This window comes from Mangifera indica, chromosome 7, assembly GCF_011075055.1.
Source record: "Mangifera indica cultivar Alphonso chromosome 7, CATAS_Mindica_2.1, whole genome shotgun sequence".
NCBI classification, from domain to species: domain Eukaryota; kingdom Viridiplantae; phylum Streptophyta; class Magnoliopsida; order Sapindales; family Anacardiaceae; genus Mangifera; species Mangifera indica.
Window position 1 is genome coordinate 12,309,161 of NC_058143.1, and position 25,337 is coordinate 12,334,497.

General features: G+C 32.4%; 2 protein-coding genes and 2 long non-coding RNA genes across 4 annotated transcripts; 2 read left to right on the forward strand and 2 right to left on the reverse strand.

The window, feature by feature from the left end:
* The first annotated feature begins 1,470 nt into the window (after positions 1 to 1,470).
* LOC123221481 (probable disease resistance protein At4g27220) lies at positions 1,471 to 9,224 on the forward strand. Its single transcript, XM_044644328.1, has 10 exons — positions 1,471 to 4,827; positions 5,884 to 5,910; positions 6,018 to 6,058; positions 6,386 to 6,470; positions 6,562 to 6,669; positions 6,765 to 7,079; positions 7,586 to 7,674; positions 7,778 to 7,859; positions 8,026 to 8,094; positions 9,078 to 9,224. Exons 1-10 carry the CDS (start codon positions 1,471 to 1,473, stop codon positions 9,222 to 9,224), a joined length of 4,320 nt encoding a protein of 1,439 aa, XP_044500263.1.
* Positions 9,225 to 9,506: 282 nt separating this feature from the next.
* On the reverse strand, positions 9,507 to 10,175 carry LOC123220045. The gene is made up of 2 exons (XR_006502976.1): positions 10,062 to 10,175; positions 9,507 to 9,821 (listed from the first exon to the last, which is right to left on the reverse strand). It is a non-coding gene; the product is annotated as an uncharacterized LOC123220045 (long non-coding RNA).
* A 2,341-nt stretch (positions 10,176 to 12,516) lies between these two features.
* Positions 12,517 to 14,901, reverse strand: LOC123220042. Its single transcript, XR_006502972.1, has 3 exons — positions 14,891 to 14,901; positions 14,687 to 14,820; positions 12,517 to 12,669 (listed from the first exon to the last, which is right to left on the reverse strand). It is a non-coding gene; the product is annotated as an uncharacterized LOC123220042 (long non-coding RNA).
* A 6,724-nt stretch (positions 14,902 to 21,625) lies between these two features.
* On the forward strand, positions 21,626 to 23,959 carry LOC123221482 (disease resistance protein At4g27190-like). The gene has a single exon (XM_044644329.1). The coding sequence runs from the start codon at positions 21,626 to 21,628 to the stop codon at positions 23,957 to 23,959; it is 2,334 nt and encodes a 777-aa protein (XP_044500264.1).
* Positions 23,960 to 25,337: the final 1,378 nt, after the last annotated feature.

Below are 25,337 nucleotides of genomic sequence, written 5' to 3' on the forward strand. Positions count from 1 at the left end.
TGCAACAAAATTCTAAATTGGTTATGCCCAACAATATTCATCTGAATGGTGATAAAGTGGTTGAGTGAAACTCAGCTCTTGTCATTACCTGACTCAATTTCTTTGATAGTGAATCTTGTAACATCTTAATGTTAGTGGTTGCAACTTGGGTACATTTATAATTGGGCATCTTAACAAGCTCAAAATCATTAGTCTTCGTGATTCTAATATTAGGGAAATCTCCATCTCATTTAATTAATTAATTTATCCAAGACTATTAGATTTGAACATCTATTATGAACTAACAAAAATAGCACATCCTCTCTTTGTCAATTAACAATATATCTGTCTGCCTTAAAAGTTTTTTTTTTTTTTTGGGATTAAGAAGGGTATTCTAGCAGAAATATGTCAAGGTCGCAGAGTAATTACAACAATTGTCCAGACTAATTAACTAGCTTGCAAATTTGTTTTCCAAACTTTCATCACGTTCTTGATAATGATATTCCATTAAAATTTTTATCAAGCTTTACTGTAATAATAAGACAATAAATACCCAGTCGAAGTTTATAAATAAAACTATATATATACAAATAAAAAATATTAATTTATGTACTATTGATAATTGTCATTATGTGATTAAATTTTCTAGTTTAGGCAAACAGGATGCAGTGTCATGAGGTAAACTAGTATTCTCCATTGCAATGGTATGATTTTGACATATGATTGCAGCTAAAATTGATGATGCCGTAATGCTTGGGCTAGCAGTGCTAAATCAACCAAACCAAGAAGCTTTAATTGCAAACTAGTATACTATGCGTAATGCTTGGCATAGTTTTATGTGCAAAATCGGATCGTGAACACCCTTAATTATGCCTAAGAGTAAAATTACATTAACATAAATTGGTGATGTTATTGTTATTATGTAATTGCATTGATCCTGTTATATCAGTTTACGTAAATTTGACTTAGTAAATTTGCTTCTCTATATATTTGATGTTGTCTTTCTGAAAGCAAGAATATTAGACATTATAAGGGGATGGAACCATGAAGCCTTGAGAGCAAAGGCAGAGAAAGTTTTTCTGCTCTGAATTCATTTTTTAAAATTTTAGTGCAGCAATCTACATGTGCAATCCCGAAATTTTTTATCTCATTGATTATTTTTATGACGTGCTCAAATGTATACTTTTCAGTTCAAAGTATGCAATAATTTTCTCTTGTTGAAGGTAAAGAACATTTGATGCTGAGTAGTTTACATATTCCAACACTGAACATGTTATTAACGAAAAGAATGAAGCAACATTCTTAGCAAAGGAAGATAATGGAATCATACCTTGCTTCTTCTTATCATTAGTTTTTCTTTGCTTTATACATTCCCTCTTTTTTATGCTTTTTGTTTTTGTTTTTATTTCAAAGCTCAAAATACAACCATTCATTCTTTCACTATCAAACACTCGACAGAATTCTCTCCTTATCCCCAAAAAAAAAAAAGCCATGGAAATTGTTTCTGCAATTGCTGGCAAGATCGCAGAGTATTTGTCTGTAGCTGCTGGCGGTCAACTTGGTTACCTGTTCCATTACAATGACAACATTAAAGACTTGAAAGAGCGAGTAAAGGAGCTTAGTGGCTGCAAAGAGAGGGTGCAAATGAAAATTGCTACTGCTAAAAGAAATGGAGAAAGTGTCTTCATTGATGTTCAAGACTGGATAGAAAAAGTTGACAAGATTTCTGCAGAAGCTGAAAAGTTTTTTGAAGATGAAGCCAAAACAAACAAGAGGTGTCTCAAAGGGTGGTGCATCAATCTCGGACAACGTTACCGATTCAGTAAGAAGGCAAAAGAGCAGGCCTTAGCAATTTCATATCTTGTGTTGCAAGAAGTGGAAAGGTTTGAGCACGTGTCTTCTCTTCCTTCTCCATCTGCAGTGGTATCATCATCTTCGGTAATTCCTTCTGGCACTTTTGAATCTCGAAACTCACTGAAGAAGCAAATTCTGAAAACTTTAATTGATGATGATAATATCAGCATAATTGGAATATGTGGGATGGGGGGTGTGGGTAAAACCACGCTGGTGAAAGAAATCAGCCGACAAGTAAGAGAGGAAAAAATATATGAAGAAGTAGTGGTGGCAGTTGTCTCTCAAAACCCGAGTATTATGAAGATTCAAGGTAACATTGCTGATACGTTAGGTGTAGCAATGCCCTTATGGGCTAATTCTGAATCAGTAAGAGCCAGTTTCCTAAGAGACAGAATCAAGGAAAAGAAGCAGATCCTTGTAATCTTAGATGACGTTTGGAAAAGAATTGAATTTGATGAGATTGGTATTCCATGGAGTGATCATAGAGGTTGTAAAATTTTGATCACCTCTCGAAGCATAGCTGTTTGCAATCAAATGAGGTGTCAAAAGAATTATACAGTTGAGACGTTATCCGAACAAGAATCTTGGGATCTTTTTAGCAAAATTGTCGGCTTGACTATTGAAAACTACGATATAAACCAGATTGCAGGAGAAGTGATTGCTAAATGTGGTGGCTTACCAATTGCAATTGTCACAATAGCAGGAGCTTTGAAGGGCAAGGACAAACGTGTGTGGAGTAATGCAGCTCGACAACTTAAAACATCTATTCTTACAAGTATCCCAGGAATGGAGAGCAATGTTATATCATCTCTGGAACTAAGCTTCAACTGCTTAGAAAATGATGAGATAAAATCACTTTTCTTGTTTTGTAGCTTATTTCCAGAAGATTACAAAATTCCAGTTGAATCTTTGGTTCGATATTGGATAGGTTTGAAGTGGTTTGGAGATGCCGATGAAACAATCGAAGGTGTCAGAAATAGAGTACATGCTATTGTAAGTGATGTCACCTATTCTTTTCTCCTAATTGATGATGGTAAAAATTGTGTTAAAATGCACAATATTGTCCGTGATTTTGCATTAACTGTAGCCTCTAAATATGGCCATAAGTTCATCGTGAAAGCTGGCACTCATCTACAAGAGTGGCCAGATGGAGATACATTTGATGAATTCACATGTATCTCGTTGATGGCAAATTTTATTAGGGAACTACCTAGTGGGTTGAAATGCCCAAATTTGCAAGTTTTGTTGCTTCAAGGAAATAAAAATTTGGTTATCCCTGACTATTTCTTCCAAGAAATGAAAGATCTCAAAGTTTTGGACTTGGGAAAAAGCTTCATCACGTCCTTGCCTGATTCACTTTCATTTCTCATAAATCTTAGGACATTAGATATTACTAATTGCGATTTGGGCAACCTCTCAGTAATTGGGAAGCTAACAAAACTGGAGATCCTGAACCTTTCCAATTCTTATATTAAAGAGATCCCCATTTCCTTTAGCCAATTAAGTAATCTCAGGTTGCTAGATGTGAATAATTGTTGGCTATTAGAACTAATAACTCCTGGTGTTATACAGTCTCTTAAAAAGTTGGAAGAGTTGTACATTAATGTATTTCAGAATTGGAAATCTGAAAGTGAAAATCTGAGAAGCAATGCCAGTCTTGTTGAGTTACAAGCCTTATCTCGATTGACTAATTTGCATATTTATATTCCAAATCTTGATCTCTTGCCAAAGTTTTTGTCATTTCAAAACCTGTTCAACTTTATCTTACAAATAGGTGGTGATCTAGATGTTCAGGGTTATTTTGATATGAGTAGATACTCAAGAACTCTGATACTCCAACAAATCAACAATCCGGTGATGCATGAATGGGTTAAAGGACTGCTCAAAAGAATTGAGTTTCTATCTGTTGAAACAATTGATAATTTAGAGAGTGTTAGTCATAACCTAGTTGAAGAAGGGTTTAATGAATTGAAAAGTCTTGATATCAACTCATGTGAAAAGATAAAGTGTCTCCTAAATACATTGGAATTGACACCAAACTCAACTTTCCACAATTTAGAGGAACTGCATTTGTATGAAATTCCCAACTTGGTTGAAATGTGTAAAGGAGAACCTCCGGCCGAAGCATTTTCTAAACTAAAAGTTTTAGAAGTGGCCAGATGTGATAAGATGTTAAATGTTGTACCAAGTCAATTGTTACGGAAATTTCAAAATCTTCATACTTTCATAGCACGTAATTGTGAGTCGATGGTGTACACATTTGATTGTGAAGAGATTAAGATTACAAAAGGAGAATCGAAGTTGCTCTCATCATTAGAATATCTAGAATTGTATTACTTGCCAGAGATGTCACATATATGGAATGGTGACCATCAATCCATAAGCCTTCAAAACTTGAAGAAAGTAGAGATTGGATTTTGTGGTAAGTTGACAAACTTATTTTCAGCAACTCTACTCCAAGGCCTTATTTGTTTGGAAGATATATTTGTGCAGAATTGTGATGAATTAAAGGAAATCTTTGAGAAGAAAGAAGCTTTAGGTGAGGAATTAGACCCCGCTATAACCTCCCCGGGTTTGCAAAACCTGACTTCTATAGACATCTGGGATTGCGAACAATTAAGAAGCCTCTTCTCCCCTTCCATTGTGAAATGCCTGGTGAAGCTCAAAAGACTTGTAGTTAGGAGGTGTTCATCAATACAAGAAATAATCAAAAATGAGAAAGGAGAAAAAGAAGCTTCAATAAAGAGGCTGTTGTTTCCTAGTTTGTCCAACTTAGAACTTAGATATTTAGAAAACCTCTCTTGTTTTAGCTCAGGGCCTTATGCTATTGAATTCCCAACATTGGAGAGGTTAAAGATATATCGATGTGAAAACATGAAGACCTTTGGATATGGAGAGCAAGTGACACCCAAGCTTAAAGAAGTGATCCTAGATGGTGAAAAGCGATGGAATGGCAACATTAATACCACATTGCAGGAGTTCTTGAATGAAAAGGTGTGTTTTCAATTATTATAAAAGAGATACATCTTTTGTTTAATTCTTCAGTGATGATGTAATTAGTTTTATGTATAATAAATAATGAATGTCATTTAATAGATAAATGGTTCATATGATTAAATTAATAAATATATAGTTGTAATTTGAAAGCAATTAATCGTTTTTTTAATAGATAAAAGATATTAAATTGAAATAAAGTCAAACTGGCCTGTTTTTATAATCAAGTCATCGGTAAAATTTAGTTTTTATTTTAAAATTTATATTTATGTACAAAGAAAGACATTTTGTTATGATCAAAAGTGAAATGAAATGTATGATACTTTAAATTTTATATTTGAAAGTATGAGCTTCTAATGTGGTACTCACAAGGTTTGCTTTATATAGGAAGAAGAGGAAGAAGAAGAGGAGAAAGAAGAAGAAGAAGAAGAAGAAGAAGAAGAAGAGGAGGAGGAAGAAGAAGGCTGAAAATCCATGTGAGGTAATTTCTTTTTACTTGATAGATATCTTATGAATAGCTACTTTGTTGCATACTTGGATAAGGCTTTTAAATTTTCGTAAACATTGATTCTATGCAAGTAGATTTTAACTTACTGATTGAATAACGTTTTACTACTGGATGCCAGTGCTTATTGATAATGGCTAACTCATGAATTTTCATAGTAGAATCCAAAAACCAAATTTCTAAACTAATTTCTATTTTCTAATTACTTGAATTGTATACGCGCAGGGTCAGCTCTGCCTTCTCTCTAATTCTTCTAATTGTTTTTCTCATCTCCTATTAGAGAAATTTAACAAAGGACACTACGACTCAGTATAATTCTGTCAATGTTATGTGGTTGGAACGAATAAGTTTGGCAAAATTTAACAAAGAATACGATATAGAAATGTCAAAATCTAATTTGAGTAAATAAAAAAGAAGACAAGCCAAAATCCATTTTCTCTCTCTTGTATCCTCACCCATGGATGTTTTTATTTATTAATTTTTACATAATTTTATAAGTTTTTGAATCATGTTTATATGTTATTAAGAAGCTAATATATTGTTTTTGGCAGGAATTTGTGGGAAGACAGCGAAAAATGGTATTAATCATGCTATTTCATATTTTATTTATTCAGTATTATCTACAACAAAAGGAATTGTGATAACTTTGATTTGGTTCAATATTGTTCATTCATATGCTTTGCAGAGGAAGAAGAAGAAATGGGATGGTGTGATAGAGATTGAGATGTGAATACAAGAATTTGTAATTAATTGATTTGTTTGAACATTGCCAACTGCACTTGGTTTTACGTTTATTCTTTGTAATTCATGCATAATATTTTTTTTTTTTTAAATTTATATGGTATTAACTGTTACTATGTTGTAATTGAAATTTATATATTTATATTTTATCAATAAACAAACTACTGCTATAATCATTGGCCTACTTTGTTGCCGTTCGAACTCTTCAACTCCACAGCGACTTCAGGATCAGGCAAGGCAACGATTTTTTACCCAGAAACACTAGTGATCTTCCCTTGGATCTCATTCTGCCTATTGTGTTCTTTGTGACAGTCTACTTATGGTCGGATTGAAGATGAACTTCACCGCCTTTTCTCTGATAATGCTCACAGTTTTCCTCAGCGTGATAGCTTCTCAGGTGTCAAACATCTCATAGAAATCTGAAATTAAGACACTTTAATACTGTACTTGATTAATTATATCACCTTCTTTGAACTTGAAAATTTCAGGGTCTCGGACTAGTAATCGGTGCAGCATTCATGGATGTGAAGAAAGCAACAACATTGGCATCTATTGTCGTTATGACCTTTATGCTCTCTGGTGGATTCTTTATCCGGGTTAGAAGAAATTGTCTAACAAATGCCTCAAGCTAGTTACACACAATCTTGTAATTGGTACTTCATGTGTTGTTTTGTATAATGATTTGGTGCAGAATGTTCCATATTTTATGAGATGGGTGCACTACATTTCTTTCAATTATCACTCATACAGGCTTCTCCTGAAAATCCAGTTCAGTTGCTCTGACTCAGGTCCTTGTGATTCTTCCTTAATCAGAAAACTCAGACAATATCAAGGTGGCTCAGAAGTGGGAGCTCTGGTGGCCATGATTGTAGGATATTGGAAGCAGAGTCTACTGCCAACAATTATAGCAGTAGAGATGACCTGTGTCACACGGATTCAGCTGAAATACTCAAAGCGTCTCTCCCGAAGACCTCTCCTCAAGAGAACTGAGAACTGTTCCCACCAGGTTGCTTCACTTTCCCTGGAATTTAACTTCTCCTGCATCTCCATCTCACCTTCTATCACCGCAGGTTTTAAGACCTTTCTCTTCTCAATTTTCATTCCTCAAGCTTCATAGGCCTCCACAAGGTACTGCATATTGGAAAATCTATAACCAGATCAACATGCAACAGTATATCATCAAATAGCTAAAAATCATTATAGGCAGTGTTATTGATACTGACCTCATGAACATCAGAAGAAGAGGGCTCTCCATTTTGACAACTCTGGTTCCAGTTCCAGGTGGTAACTTGGCCTGTATTTTTGATCGAAATGTTTTGTCATTTATGTTCCCATTTGCAAAATCAATGAGAAACTCTGCCGGTTATTGGCTATGAAAAGAGATCAACCGATTGAAGAGAAATATGGCATGTATATGAGCTTTGAGTGGTTCAGTTATGGTGTATGTAGAACTGATTATTTGTTGTGACTAAAATTACTAATGCCTATGATTTGATGAATGTATGTGAATAGGGAGCAAAATCTGAAATGATGATTCGTGAATCTTTGGTTTTGATGATGGAGAATGCAGGGAGTTGCTTGTGTTCATGCATCCTTATTTTGTAAAATTTTTCTTTTCGATTTGTAAATTTTGATGCGTATTATTCTTAATTGTTATTGTTATTATTATTTTTGATAAACTAAGTTGTTGTTGTATTTTTGCAGGTGGTATAAAATTTGGGAGAGGAATGTTGGTGGTGATGAACCATTGATTGACAAACTATCATTTGATTCTCAACGTTTGGATGTAGTTTCTTCAGAGAGGTCTGGACCTGAATATTTGATTTTCATTTTAGCATGTTTATTGATTTATAATGTTGCATGCACATCTCTTTTTATTATGTTTGATGCTGGTATGTTCATTGATATTATGCTTTGAGTTTTTGATGGATACATCTATTTGCCTTTTGCAGTTGTGTGGTGGTGAGGCTTCAGAAGGGGTATTTGTTGGTGCCTTGCTGTCTATGTCTTCACCTGCAGTGGTAATATTTTGCCAAGTACTTGACTAGCCGGAGTATACTTGATGCTGGCACTGGCAATAGTCTGATCCTTCAAGTAACTTGCTAAGCAGGGGTACACTCTGAGATTTTTGCCTATAGTTCTGGTATTATGTGCTATATTAATGTAAAATTTTTTAAATATAATTTAGTATTTTACTTGCAAGTAGATCTACCTCATGTTCATTCTTTCTTTATATGGGAACATAATACACTTGCTGTATGGTTTTGAAGAGTCATTGCTGGAGTTTTAAGATATGAAATAACATGTTATCATCTAGGATATAATATGGTATTATGCATGTTTTTCCAGATGTGGGTACATTGTGACATAGAAAGCCAACTACTATTCTTGATGCTACTATAATGTAAAGCTATAGAGTCCTAAACTGTAGTCTTATTTGGACTTCAGACCAAAGACACCAAACCAAAGAATGTGACTTTCGCTTTCCTCGGTTATCATTTGTATGTGTTTTGTGGTTTCCCTTTTCTCCTTTCATTTGGGAGACCATGAAATAATTAAGCAACTTATTTCCACATTTATAGATTCTAGAATCCCAGCTTCTATGTAGAATTCATTGTTCTTGCAGGATTTAAAATTTAACATACATTTAGTCTAAGTCTTTCCTTGTGTATGTAAAGCAAAGATATACTATTATATTAGGTTTTAACTCCCCTTGGTACCACATGCTTGGGATATATTTTGACTATCAAGATTTTAAGATGGGATATATTGTTCAGTTGTATAATAGGTTACAACCTATGATTAATCTACTTATTTTTTTTTTTATTGTTTAGGACAAATGGAATTACCTTGTAAGTGTTTTATAAATCTCTGGTTTGCCCTTTTCTTAACCAGGAAGCTAGTGTAGCAATCTCAGGAGCTGGTGTCTTGGGAAACTTAAATTTGAGAGTGGAATTCATAGAGTTCAGGTTTCAACTATAAGCCATTTGACTTGCAATGCAAGGTATTGTCGCAGAAATTACAAACAGTTATCATTTTGCAGTGTGTTCTTGAGACAGAGAAGTCTGGAGGACGTCATACCAGTGCTGTCTCTGTTCCTATCCTTCCTCAGGCTGATGAGATGCTGAACGAATTGAAGTTGATTGAATGATAATTTTTGTTGTGGTGCCACAATTTTATGGTCATTTTTCTTTACAACTGTCACCATTGCAGTATTGAAAGTTGATACGTAGCCATGAATTGACAGCAAGCAGACCTCCAAACTGACTGTTCCAGCTACTGGATAGCTCCTCCAGATGGTTCCAGGTCAAGTTTTCCTTCCCCTCCAACTCACCTCAATCACTCAAGCAATATTTCCACAATCTGAATGCAATACGACAACTAAAAATTGGAGAAAACAGCTCAACCAATTCAACAGCGAAGAAATAGCGCATACTATCAATAACACCAATTATAATTCATTATAATAACCATGATAGTCTAGCCTCCCTCCGGGACGGATTTAAATCAAAACATAGAGTTATTTTAGAAAACAAAATCAATGTCAATATTTCCTATATTATTGACAGTGTTCCCCAAATCAGTAATAATATATTTTTCTGCCCATTATCTTCTTTGTTTCCTCTTATATGCTGGGATCTATCTACTGCCTTGCATATCTTCTGGTTGCCCAAAATTAGTAGCTTCAATATCTTCTGGATTTTCCAAACTGCCCCCCTGCTCTCTGCCTCCATTTGCATTTTTGGTCCTGTGTGCATAAACCTTTGATATCAGATTTCCATCAGATTTCTATGTTTTGAGGATTTGCAGGTAGCTTTCCAGTTGAGGAATGAAGATTTGGGGATTGATACTTATAGATCTGATGGTTCAGGTGGTCAGCATGCAAATACCACCAATTCTGCTGTCCAAATAAATCATATTCCAAGGGGGATGGATGACTGTGTCCATCCAAGACGAATGATCTCAACGTATGGTAAAGATTTTTTACCTACATTCCTGAGTAATCGATTAAAATATGTCAGCTGGATCAGTTTGTTGATCACCATTCCTCCGTATCATGTTATATTAAGGCCCATGTTTGAGTGCCAGCTCTACTTCAATTTCATTGCCCTCCTATGGAATATATAGAAAGATGACTTGTTGATTGTAAATATTGAAATTCCAAGTCCCTAATGATATAGACTTGTCAGATGACCTCCTTTTTCCTTTTTCGTAGTTCATTAAGTTACCATGAACTGAGCTACATCTATGAATCATAACAAGGGATAAAATGAGAATGTAGTTTTATAGGCAATGGATCTTGAATTATTACACCATTTATGTGCAATTTATTAATGTAAAGTCAAGTCTCTGTTATAGTTGCGATACAGTATCATCCCTCAGTATTAACTAAGTTATGTACAGTGATACATGGGCTGAGTGCTTTATGTATAATCAATTTTGGTTTTACTTTGCTTAAGGGTCTTTTGCCCTTGTGGTCGTTATAACAGAACAAAGCTAAAGCACTTAAGGTTCTGCGTGCAAAGCTATATGAAATGGAAAGGTTAAGAATTCAGATGAGTAGATCAAAATTTCGATCAGAGCAAGTAAGAGTGACTGTGATATGAAGATGAGCAAGTTTATCATTGTTTTTTGTCTGTTATTTTTTAGAATGATAAAGGGATCTTATCACTGTAAATAGATTGACAGTGGTGATCGATTGAAGCGTATCCGAACTTACAACTAGGGCCTTCCAAACATGGGTTCGAACGCTAGTGCAAATACCTTGGATTTCTTGCGCAACAGTCAACAGGTACCTATATTGTTATTGTTTTGCATGTGTGCAGTTTTCTGTGCAAGCAAATCTCCAAATTTTTTATAATTGTGGATCATATGGAGACTTTAAGATAATTGTAATTAGAACATACTCAATGTCATGAAATTTCATAGTAGAATCCAAAAACCAAACTTCTAAACTAATTTCTATTTCTTTGCTTAAATTGTATGCAGGGTAAGCTCTGCTTTCTCTCTAATTCTTCTAATTGTTTTTTCATTTCTTATTAGAGAAATTCTGAGATCTTTTGGACTTTTGAATTTTTTGTATATATATATATATATATATATATATATATATATATGTATGTATGAAGTAGAAGGCATTCAAATTTGAGTAAATAAAAATGGGGATAAGCCAAAATCGATTTTCTCTCTCTTCGTATCCTCAGCCACGGATGCTTTTATTTATTAATTTATATAATATTTTATACGTTACTGAATCATGTTTTTATGTTATTGAGAAGCTAATATATTGTTTTTGGCAGGAAATTGTGGGAAGAGGTAAAAGCAGACAGAGAAAATGGTATAAATCATGTTATTTATTCAGTATTACTTGACAACAAAAGGAATTGGTTCAATATTATTCATATGATTGTATCTACACTCATTACCAACACTGATATAAAAGAAAATTTTGATTATTTTACAAACCATAAGAATCATTTTTACATGTTTATCAATAACCAAAGTTTGTTAATGCTTTGCAGAGGAAGAAGAAGAAGAGAGATGGTGTGATAGAGATTGAGATGTCAAACCCAAGAATTTGTAATAATTTGATTTGCTTGATCATTGCCAACTGCACATGGTTTGAAAAATGTAGTATATTATTTATTATAACATATTTCATCCATCCCCAAGGGATATGTCAAAGACGCTTCTGAGGCGGCAACCATATTTTGCATAAATGAAGAAACAGTTGAGAATTTCACAAACTGATCTTGTTGCTCATGTATGTATTGCCAAAATGAGGCCGTCAATATGAAGGTTCCTGTGTGTTTTACAATACGCATGTAATGAGTGTAGTTTCTTGGTAATTTTACTGAAAAGAAGCAAGAGTTGGGTGGTGTAGAGTTCTTAAGAGCAATATAATTAATATTGGAACTTTACCTCGATAAATAAAATTCTCAAAAAACAAGGCAGGCAAAGGTTCACACAAATGATGACCAAGAAATCTTAAACCTCAAACTGCACCCATGTCATCAAAACTAAGATTACTACTTCTTTCAGATAACTATAACAAAAAGAATAAAAAAACGAAATCTAAGAGCAAAAAGCAGAAATATGTTAAACTCCAAAATGTTGCTGCCTCGTTTTACTTCTTCTCTTCCTTTTCAGCCTCTGCAGCCTTTTTCAGCCTTGCACCAACATGGCGGGTGTTCATCCTCTCCACACAAAGCTTCTTGTATGCCCTGAAGGACTTCATCTCCTGACTAACTTTAACAAGTTCCACTGTAGGTTTCTCAAGCGTGATAGGCATGTAGGGTCCTTGTACTTGGGTTGCTGTTGCCAGTTCCTCTGGAGCAGAATCAACAGCCCACATCCAAAACAAGATCATAGTAGTGTTAGCATAAGATATGGTAACAATAAAATGATACTGACAAATTTTTGTCTTTTCCAATTACCTTGACCTTGCAAGCACGTCTTGGGAAGACTACCAATTTGGCCTTGTAAGTCTTCGGCCTCTGAACGTTGGCTTGGAGGTTCTCCAGAGATTTGTTCTTACAATGATGATCAACTGATATACCGATGGTTGGAGCAAGCTTCTTGGGAATACCTGCAGCCTAATTGAGGCAAACAAAATGTTGACATCTAGACATAGAAACAGTTTCAACATCAAGCAATATAGGAAGACCAAAAATTGAAAACACACAAAAAAATCTTGTGAAAGTGACAATTTTACAGCACACTAATCTGAACATACTCAACTTCACTACCTACATGATGGCAGCATTAAATCCCCTAATAGTTGCCCTTAGAATTATAGGAACCAGAATGAAAAACCTAATATGGAGATTACCACAAATCAGCAGTAAGGACAATGGATTTCAGTGACGTAATCATTAAAAATAACACTTTTTTACATAGTGGTACGCTGGTACTTGTAAAGGGACAAAGCAAATTTTTAAATTCAGCTCTTCAGTACTTGCGAATTAACAGAATACTTGTTAGACTATTACCTTCAAATCTAAGCACATTTTTCATTTAGATTAGTCAAGTTTCTCAATCCTATTCAATTCAATTTATTCAACAGTTAGTTTTGGCACTGCAAATGGGTAGTAAACAGTTCATAGACCTCACAGAAAAAGAAGCCCATAGTTTGTGAAGAATGCACAACAAGATCCAGATACAAGTTACAGGGTAATCATTCAAACTAGAAACGCTAAATGACTTCATAAGATTTATTACTAATAAATGCAGAATTCATTCTCAAGATCTACCATACAAATCCAAACTAAATGTTGAATTAGTCCATCTGATCCTGTTATATTAGAAAGGTTATCAGAGCATATATTGTTGATTTGATTCTATTATATTAGGAAGGTTATCAATACATATTAGGATATAATATATTTTTAGAGATTTGATTTGATTTGATTTAAGGATTTGATTCGATTCATTTCCTGTTATACCTTCCCTGTGAACTGTATATATTGTAACGTTTTGTACTCTGAAATAATAAGAAAACAATATTCTCAATTCATATGGTATCAAAGCCTAGCATTTAAAAATTTTTCAGCATTCTCAACTTAGTTTCCGACGAATCCAAGTTCTTTCTCCACTGTTTCTCCGATCACTGTGCTTCCGTCATTTTTCCAGTGATCGTGCCTATACCAGTGTGATCAGGATTCTCTTGCCGACACATCCGTCAAAACAACATCATCGCTTGCCGTTCCACGCGCCTACACGCACCGCTCTCAATCTCTCGGTATCTTTCAACTCCGATCTCTTGTTTCGGTGACAGTGCACCAATCACAAATGTAATTATTTTGTGATAAATAGGTTGTTTTTCACATTTCCTCAAATCCTGTGTTTCATGAAAGAACAAAACATATAGAAATCGATTGTCATTTTATGAGAGAAAAGATTTTGTTTGGTTGTATCTCTACAAGTCATATCAATTCAAATGATCAATTAGCGGATATGGTGCATATGATTTATATGCTTCAGCTTGAGGAGGAGTGTTGAATTAGCCCATTTGATTCTGTTATATTAGGAAGATTATCAGAGCATATATTGTTGATTTGATTCTGTTATATTAGGAAAATTATCAGTACATATTAGGATATAATGTATTTTTAGGGATTTGATTTAATTTGATTTGGGGATTTGATTTGATTCATTTCCTGTTATATCTTCTCTGTAAACGGTATATATTGTAACGTCGGTATATATTGTAACGTTCTGTACTTTGAAATAATAAGAAAAAACAATATTCTCAATTCATAGTAAACTAGCTAGAAGTCGCCATAAACATGTCAATTAAACAAACATTTATATTGGACAATTCAAAGTCACTTTGTATACATTAAACAATGAAAGGATTTCTCTAAAATCTATAATTACTCCATCGAATCTCTAGATCATAGAAAAACGCTAACACCTCTTAACACCAAAACAGATTCCAGATCAACCATAATCCATAATCTGATCAAGCGCAGCTACAAGGAAATTGAAACACAAGTAACAAGCAAATATATTTACACTACAAGGCAGTCAAAATACAAGTAAAAATGTTAGAATATCAAGACTCGGGGCGATAGAGACAAATAAAAACCTAGCATCAACTAGAGAACTCACTTTAACCTCTTCAAGCGTGAAGCCTCTCCCAGCCCTGAGCTTCATATTGTACTTCAAAGTCTGCCCATGAACGATGGGGCGAAGAGGGCCTGCCGTCGGACGAGGGAAGATCTTCACGGCCTTCTTTTGACGAGCTAATCAACTCAAAAAAAAAAAAAAAAAAAACCAATTAAAAAGACTAAATCCAAAATTAAAAATGCGCACCAATGCGACGAATGGTCTTTCTCGCAGGCTGGTTAAACCAAGTCTTGACATAGTTTTGCCAGTGCCCTTTGAAGTGCCCATTAGGTTTCTCGCTTACCTTTTCGCTGCAAAATTAATATCAACTTCTGCAGTTTTCGATGATAAAAACCGGTTAGGACGCTTAATCACGACTAAAACTAATAAATAAGCATTTTTTCTCAACTAAGAGCAATTTCAAATTAAAAACACGAATATCAAGCCAGAAAATGCATCTCCTAACCAAACCGAAACAAACCCAAAAACGAAGACAAAACGATACCATTACTAACTTGTGACGCCATTTTGAAGATGATGATGACTGAGATACTAAAAGAAAACGAAAATTTTGAGCCGAAATCGTCGAAAAAAAGTCAGAGAACAATATTACAGATAGAACGGATAGGGGGTTGAATAGGAAGAAACGGGGGAGAGCAGCCATTATATATAGAAGGATAATTTCGGTAGTCTACCATCAATATTTTCACGTCAGACATTTGTCTCCTGTTATCTTTTTGTTTAAGCCTACAAAGATGAAGAAGAAAGCAGCAAAGAAGTATCTGTACCATCAGAGGGAGGAATGAGAATGGGAAAGATATTGGGTCTTATGTTTGGGCCTTAGATTCTGAAATTTTAGGAATTTTCGGGCCCATTCATCCCAACCTGAAAAATATTTTGAACAATTCTTTCGTTCAAAAACTCATCCAATTTTTTCAATCAGAAACCTGTTTTCTCAATTTGAACTTTTGAGTCTCAAACCTGTCCAATTCAATTAACAAACTTAAGAGAAAAATCTTAACCTTAAGGCCGCATTTGGTTCGTGTATTTAAATATTATTCTAATAATAATTTATCTTTATTATTTGTTAGGTTATAAAGGATTTATTAATTTTTTATTATCCATTGTAATTTGATAAGTAATATAAGAGATAATACCGTATTCATATTAAATATTAAAAAATTATCAAAATTATTAGGTACTTCTAGAATTATATCAAGTACTTTTAGAATTCAAAAGAAACAGATCTGCCTAAGTTGTATTTATACTTCAATTCAATGATTATAAAAGAAAATAATATCAAGCTTTAATTGAGAGCAAAGGCTATTGAAACTAGAAAAAAAAAAATTATGAAAATCAGTCTGAACCCTAAACTTTTCTATTATTTGGTGTAAGTACTCAACCATCTAGTTAACTTGTTTTTAAATTATTGTTGGAATTAAAGAAAATTAGTCTTCTGCTTTCTGTTTTGTTTTGGATTTCTATTTTTATATCAGTGCTGTGGAAATTTTATTAGAGTTTATGAAATTTCACTAATATCTCAGTCTCATTGAAGATGCAACATCACTACTTGAATTGCTTTATACTGTAACGCTTGTCTTTTATTGGCTTTTTTTTTCTCTTATCATACACAATGAGAATCTAATTGATTATTTAATCATAAAATTTGTTTCCATTATCATACTTGCTTAAAGAGATTGTTATGAAAGAAAAGAATAACATTTTAAAAGATGTAGCCAACAAGTCTTGACACAAGGAATTGGTACATCTATTATGAGCTAACAAAAATAGCATGTGACAGCACATCCTCTCTTCTTAAATTAACAATATATTTGTTATATCCTCTCATCATGTTATATAGTGTCACTTGTACTCTTGGTAACCCCACCAAAATTTCAGAATCAGATGTCATCTGTAATCGTGGTAGGACTGGATTTGAGCCGAGCCAAGCCGAGCCGAGCTGAGCTTGAGCTCAAGCTCTGCTTGGTTTACATATAGCTAAGTTTGAGTTCGACTCGAGCTCATTGAGCTCGTCAAAGCCAAACTCGAATTTGGCTTGAATTTGGCTCGACTCGTTTTCATTATTAAAACGGCATCGTTTTGTATCAAAATTTTTAATTGAAAATTTTGGTGAGTAGCTCGAGCTCGAGCTCGAACGGGCTCGGTTCGAGTCCAGCCCTAAATCCTGGTTACCCAACTACAATTTTAGAATCAGATGTCACCTATAATATCGATGACCCAAACAAAATTCAGAAGTGTGCACAACAAAATAAATAATCCAGTTGGATCAAATTTATAATTTCAGAGTTCATAGTAGATATTCAGAGACTACGGACAATAAGTCAAAAACCATATACATGCAAAGTTTCATATTATAAATGCACCATAGGTAATTTTATTCGGGTTACTACCAAAATAAATTTGTAAATCAATGTCTAAATAAATAAAATTTTGGTAAAATAAAAATATACATAGAAATATTTTATAATTCACAAAAGGCATTCCATATAAACAAAATAAAATATCTATATTATATAATTTTCAAAAACACTTGAATTCAAATAAAATATCCATATAACTTACGAAAATATTTATATAAATTTTTAGTTTATAAGAAACGTTTACGAAGATGTATTATAATTTACAAAAACCTTTATATATACATAAACAGACATATTTATGTAACTTACAAAAATATTTATATAATCTTTTTGTTTTAAAAGAAATGTTTTCAAAAGTATATTTTTTTTCCTTAATGAAAACATTTGTATATAAACAAAACAAAATATTTATATAACTTATGAAAACATTTATATATAAACAGAATGAATTATTCATATAACTTATGAAAACATTTATATATACAAAAACGAAATATTCATATAACTGACGAAAACATTTATATATACACAAAATGAAATATTTATATAACTTACAAAAGTATTTATATATAAACAAAATGAAATATTTATATAAGTTACAAAAACATTTGTATAACGTTAGAGTTTAATAGAAAACGTGTATAAAATATTATATAGTTTACGAAAATCGAAATTTTCAAATTTGAGTATCATTTCTAAACATAAAACATTTATATGCATACAAAAAGAATAACTTGTATTTATCTCGGTTAAGAGCAAAGATCTACATAACTCCTATATGTTTCAAGCTACCATGCAAAACTTACTCGAATTCTTATCCAAAATCAATGAATTTAACTTGTATCAATGACTCTTAGAAATCCCTTTTGATTCCATTGAAAAGCCTCAATTCAAGCTTGATTTCACAAATTCTAAATGTATCCAAATGAACAACCCTAGACCTAATTAACACATGTCTATACTGTACAACCTTTGTTCCATCAATTTTATACATTTCTATACAAATTGAAATATTACAAAACTTGGCAAGAAAAAAGAAGACATATAAATAATCTACCAAAAAAATATTCAGCTTAAAAGGATATAAAAACTTCTCGAAAATTAATTTCTTCTACAGCTAAAAAACACTATCAACAATTTTCAGGTTTGATAGCTCAAGTTGCTAGCAATTTTATAAAATTTTATATAAATCAAACAGTTATGAAATTTTGCAGAAATAAACTTCACATATTGATGGTTTAAATAAAAAAATCAACTTAAAAATAATTTTAAAAGCCAAGTAAAACGCATCTTTTTACCAGATCACTAACACTGTCAAACATCTTCTAGATTGGATACACAATCTCATAACAATTTTAATAAATATCATATAATTTGTAAAATTGTGAAAATTTTCAAAGTTAAACTAGTCATGTAATTTATTTATAAAAAAATATTTAAGTAAAAAATAATTAGTAACAATTTTCAGAATTAAACTAGTCATGTAATTTAAACTTTGCCACAGGTTTAACACTCAATTTTATAACAATTTTTAGAAATCATAATTACTTAGTAAAATTACGAAAATTTCTATAGTAGAACTAGACATACTCATTTATATATAAAAAAATGTCCAAATTGAAAATGTTTAATAAAACTATAAACATACTAAATTTTACAAACTCTATAAAAATTTCTAAGTTTAACACCTTAAGATTCTAGCTAATTTTATGTCCTTTTAATAACTTATAAAATCAAATAAAATTTATAGCATTTTAAATGAAATTTTTGAAAATTTTAAAATACTCTAAACTAGCAATTTAAATTCACAAAGTTAATATATAAGCAAACTATTAAAAATTTCAAATTTTTATAAAATTGGGTTGATATGTAAAATAATATAGAATAAAATATATATGAAAAATTATTATTAACAAATAGATACATTCAAGGGTTACATAAATATTATCAGTGAAAATCCAAAAATAATATATATTTTCTTTTGTTTATTTTACAAATTAATATACTACTATCATAGAAAAAATAATGTATAATGCAAACTACAACATATTCTACTTTACAATAGCACAATTGAATTGAAATTCGAAAAAAAAATCTAACCCTCAAATCATAGAACACAAATAAACCTAAATAAATGAAAATGCTGAGACATATCTTAATACAAGAAATTATTTCAACGATACTGCTTAACTATTCTAATCCTCTTTCTCAACAATTCTTCATTTTCTAAAACTAATACTCAAAATCTCTCTTTCTACTTTGAAAGAAAATATCTTCTGTTTTTTTTTCCTACATAAGCTTTAAAAATAAAATCACACTTAATCTTCAATTTATTGACAATTAAAAAAAAAAAATCCTCTCTTTTTGGCAAGTTTGATCCTTATCTTTGTCTTTAGCTAATAAAATGTTTTTTTAAATTTGAACTTACCTTATCCTCTAAAAATTTAAAACTTATCTTAAAATAACATTTATCATATTTAAATAACACTGATGATGATGATGATGATGATAATAATAATAATAATAATAATAATAATGGATATTACAGTATTGTTTGTAAACACAGTTATTGATGGGGGAGAGAAGATGATTGTGTTTCAAAATAACTGTATCCGGGTACTCCAAGAGAACATTGTGGTTCTAGAAGCCAAATTTTCAAGTTATAGAATAGCATTTGTTTTCACATGTAAGATACTTGATCCGTCGAATTATAATTGGGGTTAGATTCAAAATGAATCGAATTTGAGTTTGTCTAAACTTGAACTTAGCTTAAGTTTAAGCTCAAATTAAGTTTTGAATTTAATTTAGTGTTAAAACGATATTATTTTGATAAGTATTAATTAAAACAATATCGTTTTAATATATTTGTATTAGAGTTTTTAAGATGATGAGCTTGATAAATCAAATACCCAAATTCAATATCAAAATATTTAATTTTTTTGGTGATATTTATAAACTTTCGCTCAGCATCGTGGTTTAGTCAATCAAATTAGGGAACGTGTAAATTATAATTTGCTCTTGGACTTCTGGCCTGGTGTGGGCCTTACTCCTTACTGAATATCAGTGATCTTGGAGTCTTGGGCAGGGGTTGAAATGTTTCTGATTTAGGCAAAAACAGACACAGTGGTATGGTTTTCAGACAATTTTCTATTTATATTTGAATGTAACATTTTTAAGTAAATTTCACACTAATAAAATACGAGAGATATTGAATTTATATATATATTTTATATTCTTTAAAAATATTAAGATATAATTATATATTTTGGATTATAAAACTCAAAAGTTGTTCAAAATAGATTATATATTGTCGATCATATTATTAAACTGTAGTTTCTAAGCCATTTTTTGTTTTGGATATCTCTTGTTTATCATAACTTGACAAATCACCCAAACTTAGGCTTTGGAGAATCCTAAAGTATTTACTTGTTTATTTTCTGATAAATTTATAAGCAGAAAATAATGGTGGATTATTCATTCAATTTTGTTGTCAAATTGTAAATAACAACAAATTATTAGTCCCGGTAAAATCTTTAAAGAAACCTTGGTTGTGAAGATTGAAGTTACTTATTTACAATCTTCTTCTATTCATAAGTTTTGTCCCCTATCTTGCGTTTGTGGAAATAATAGAAAAAATGATCTAAAATTATTTTACCAGTTTTATTTTTAAATCTTTTCTTTTGTCTTTAATACTTTTACCCCCAAAAAAAAACACAAAATGATAGTCACATCAATTTTTCAATTTGGCTCTGTTTAAAGTTTAAAATACGTTAGTTTAGATTAAAAAATATTTTTAACTCGACCAAATGGGACCGTGAACACCCTTAAACCCAAGAGTAAAATTACATGAACATAATCTGGTGTTATTATTGTTATTATGTAATTGCATTGATCCTTTTATATCAGTTTACGTAAATTTGCTTCTCTACATATTTGATGTTCTCTTTCCGAAAGCAAGAATATTAGTTATTATAAGGGGATGGAACGAAGAAGCCTTGAGAGCACAGGCAAAGACAGATTTTCGGTTCTGAATTCATTTATAAAATTTTAGTGCAACAGTCTACATGTGCAATCCTGAAAATTTTGATCTCATTGACTATTTTTATGATACGTGTTCAAATGTATTTTGACAACCTTGATAAGGATCATGAAATCTGAAAGCCTAACTTTACAACAATAATGAAAGAGATTATTGGAGTGTAAAGACAAGAAACTTGTTACTATAATTTGATTTATTTCATCATTCAAGGTTAAGATTAAAAGTATACAATAATTTTCTCTTGTTGAAGGTAAAGAATATTTGATACTAAATACTTTACATATTCCGACACTGAACATGTTATCAAAGAAGGGAATGAAGCAAACCTTCATAGCAAAGGTAGATAATGGAATCCTACCTTGCTTCTTCTTACTATTAGCTTGTCTTTGCTTTATACGTTCCGTCATTTTATGCTTTTTCTTTTTGTTTTAATTTCACAGCACACACATCCATTCATTCTTTCGCAATCAAACACTTGACAGAATTCTCTCCTCATACCCAGAAAAAAAAAAAAAAAAAGCCATGGAAATCGTTTCTTCAATTGCTGGCAAGATTGCGGACTGTTTGTTTGTAGCTGCTGGCAGTCAACTTGGTTATTTGTTTCATTACAATGACAACATTAAAGACTTGAAAGAGCGAGTGGAGGAACTTAGTGGCTGCAGAGAGAGGGTGCAAGTGAAAATTGATATTGCTAAAAGAAATGGAGAAAGTATCTTCATTCATGTTCAAAACTGGATGAAAAAAGTCGATAAGAACTCTATAGAAGCCAAAAAGTTTTTTGAAAATGAAGTCAAAACAAACAAGAGGTGTCTCAAGGGGTGGTGCATCAATCTCAGACAATGTTACCGATTCAGTAAGGAGGCAAAAGAGCTGGCCTTGGCAGTTTCTGATCTTGTGCGGCAAGAAGTGGGACGGTTTGAGCACGTGTCCACTCCTGCTTCTCCATCTGTCGTGGTATCATCGTCTTCAGTATTTTCTTTTGGCCGTTTCGAATCTCGAAACTCACTTAAGAAGCAAATTCTGAAAACTTTAACTGATGATGATAATATCAACATAATTGGAATATGTGGGATGGGGGGCGTGGGTAAGACCACGCTGGTGAAAGAAATCAGCCAACAAGTAGAAGAGGAAAAAATATATGAAAAAGTAGTGATGGTAGTTGTCTCTCAAAAACCAATTATTATGAAGATTCAAGACGACATTGCTGTCATTTTAGATGCAACAAAGTCCTTACCGCATTCTTCTGAATTAGCAAGAGCCAATTTCCTAAGAGACAGAATCAAGGAGAAGAAGCGGATCCTCGTAATATTTGATGACGTTTGGGAAAGAATTAAATTTGATGAGATTGGTATTCCTTCTTGGAGTGATCATAGAGGTTGTAAAATTTTGATCATCTCTCGAAGCATAACTGTTTGTAATAAAATGAGGTGTCAAAAGAATTATACAGTTGAGATGTTATCCGAACAAGAATCTTGGGATCTTTTTAGCAAAAGTGTTGGCTTGACTAATGAAAACTCTGATGAAAACCAGATTGCAAGAGAAGTGATTGCTAAATGTGGTGGCTTACCTATTGCAATTGTCACAATAGCAGGAGCTTTGAAGGACAAGAACAAACATGCGTGGAGTAATGCAGCTCGACAACTTAAAACATCTATTCTTGCAAGAATCCCAGGAATGGGGAGCGATGTTATATCATCTCTGAAACTAAGCTTCAACTGCTTAGAAAATGATGAGACAAAATCACTTTTCTTGTTTTGTAGCTTATTTCCAGAAGATTATAAAATTCCAGTTGAATGTTTGGTTCGATATGGGATAGGTTTGAGGTGGTTTGGAGATACCGATGAAACAATTGAAGGTGTCAGAGATAGAGTACATGCTATTGTAAGTGACATCACCTATTCTTTTCTCCTAATTTATGGTGGTAAAAATTGTGTTAAAATGCACAACATTGTCCGTGATTTTGCATTAACTGTAACCTCTAAATATGACCATAAGTTCATTGTGAAAGCTGGCACTCATCTACAAGAGTGGCCAAGTCGAGATACATTTGAAGAATTCATATGTATCTCGTTGATGGCAAATTTTATTAGGGAACTACCTGGGGGGTTGAAATGCCCAAATTTGCAAGTTTTATTGCTTCAAGGAAATAAAAATTTGGTTATCCCTGACTATTTCTTTCAAGAAATGAAAGATCTCAAAGTTTTAGACTTGGGACAAACCAACATTAGATCATTGCCTGTTTCACTTTCATTTCTCATAAATCTTAGAACATTAGTTATTACTAATTGCGAGTTGGGTGACCTCTCAATGATTGGGAAGGTAACAAAATTGGAGATCCTAAACCTTTCCTATTCTTCTATTGAAAAGATCCCCATTTCCTTTAGTCAATTAAGTAATCTCAAGTTGTTAGATGTGAATAATTGTCGGCCATTAGAACTAATAACTCCTGGTGTTATACAGTCTCTTCAAAAGTTAGAGGAGTTGTATGTTAATAGATTTCAAAATTGGAAATCTGAAAGTGAAAATTTGAGAAGCAATGCCAGTCTTGTTGAGTTACAAGCCTTATCTCGATTGACTAATTTGCATATTCATATTCCAAATCTTGATCTCTTGCCAAAATTCTTGTCATTTCAAAACCTATTCAACTTTAGTTTACAAATAGGTGGTGATCCATATCTTCAGAATTATTTGGATATGAGTAGATACTCAAGAACTATGATACTCCAACAAATCAACATTCCAATGATGCAAGAATGGGTTAAAGGGTTGCTCAAAAAAACTGAGTTTCTAATTGTTGAAACAATTGATAATTTAGAGAGTGTTAGTCATAACCTAGTTGAAGAAGGGTTTAAATGAATTGAAGAGTCTCGTTATCAACTCATGTGAAAAGATAAAGTGTCTCCTAAATACATTGGAATTGACACCAAACTCAACTTTCCACAATTTAGAGGAGTTGTATTTGTATGCTAATCCCAACTTGCTTGAAGTGTGCAATGGAGAGCCTCCAGCCCAAGCATTTTCTAAACTAAAAGTTCTAAAAGTGGAGGAATGTGGTAAGATGTTAAATGTTGTACCAAGTCAATTGCTACGGAAATTTCAAAATCTTCATACTTTCATAGCAAATAATTGTGAGTCAATGGTGTACATATTTGGTTGTGAAGAGATTAAGATTACAAAAGGAGAGTTGAAGTTGCTCTCATCATTAGAATATCTAGAATTGAGTCACTTGCCAAAGATGTCACATATATGGAATGGTGACCATCAATCCATAGGCCCTCAAAACTTGAAGAAAGTAGAGATTCGATCATGTCATAAGTTAACAAACTTATTTTTAGCAACTCTACTCCAAGGCCTTATTTGTTTGGAAGAAATAGATGTGAAGCATTGTGGTGAATTAAAGGAAATCTTTGAGAAGAAAGAAGCTTTAGATAAGGAGTTAGACCACACTATAACCTCCCCAAGTTTGCAAAACTTGACTTCTATAGACATTTGGTATTGTGGAGAATTAGGAAACCTCTTCTCTCCTTCCATTGTGAAATGTCTGGTGAAGCTCAAAAGACTTGTAGTTTTGGAATGTTCATCAATACAAGAAATAATTACAAATGAGAAAGGAGAAAAAGAAGCATCAATAAAGAGGCTGTTGTTTCCTAGTTTGTCCGACTTAGAACTTGGATATTTAAAAAACCTCATTTGTTTTAGCTTAGGGCCATATGTTGTTGAATTCCCAACATTGGAGAGTTTAGTGATAACTGAATGTGAAAACATGAAGACCTTTGGATATGGAGAGCAAGTGACACCCAAGCTTAAAAAAGTGATTCTAAATGAGAAAGAGTGTTGGAATGGCAACATTAATACCACATTGCAGAGTTCTTGAATGAAAAGGTGCGTATTCAATTATTATAAAAGAGATACATCTTCTATTTCATTCTTCAGTGAAGATGTAATTAGTTTTATGTATAATAAATAATGAATGTCATTTAATAGAGAAATGGTTCATATGATTAAATTAATAAATATATAGTTGTAATTTGGACGCAATTAATCGTATTTTTAATAGATAAAAGATATTAAATTAAAATAAAGTCAAACTGGCCTGTTTTTATAATCAAGTCATTGGTAAAATTTAGTTTTTATTTTAAAATTTATATTTATGTACAAAGAAAGACATTTTGTTATGATCAAAAGTGAAATGTATGATACTTTAAATTTTATATTTGAAAGTATGAGCTTCTAA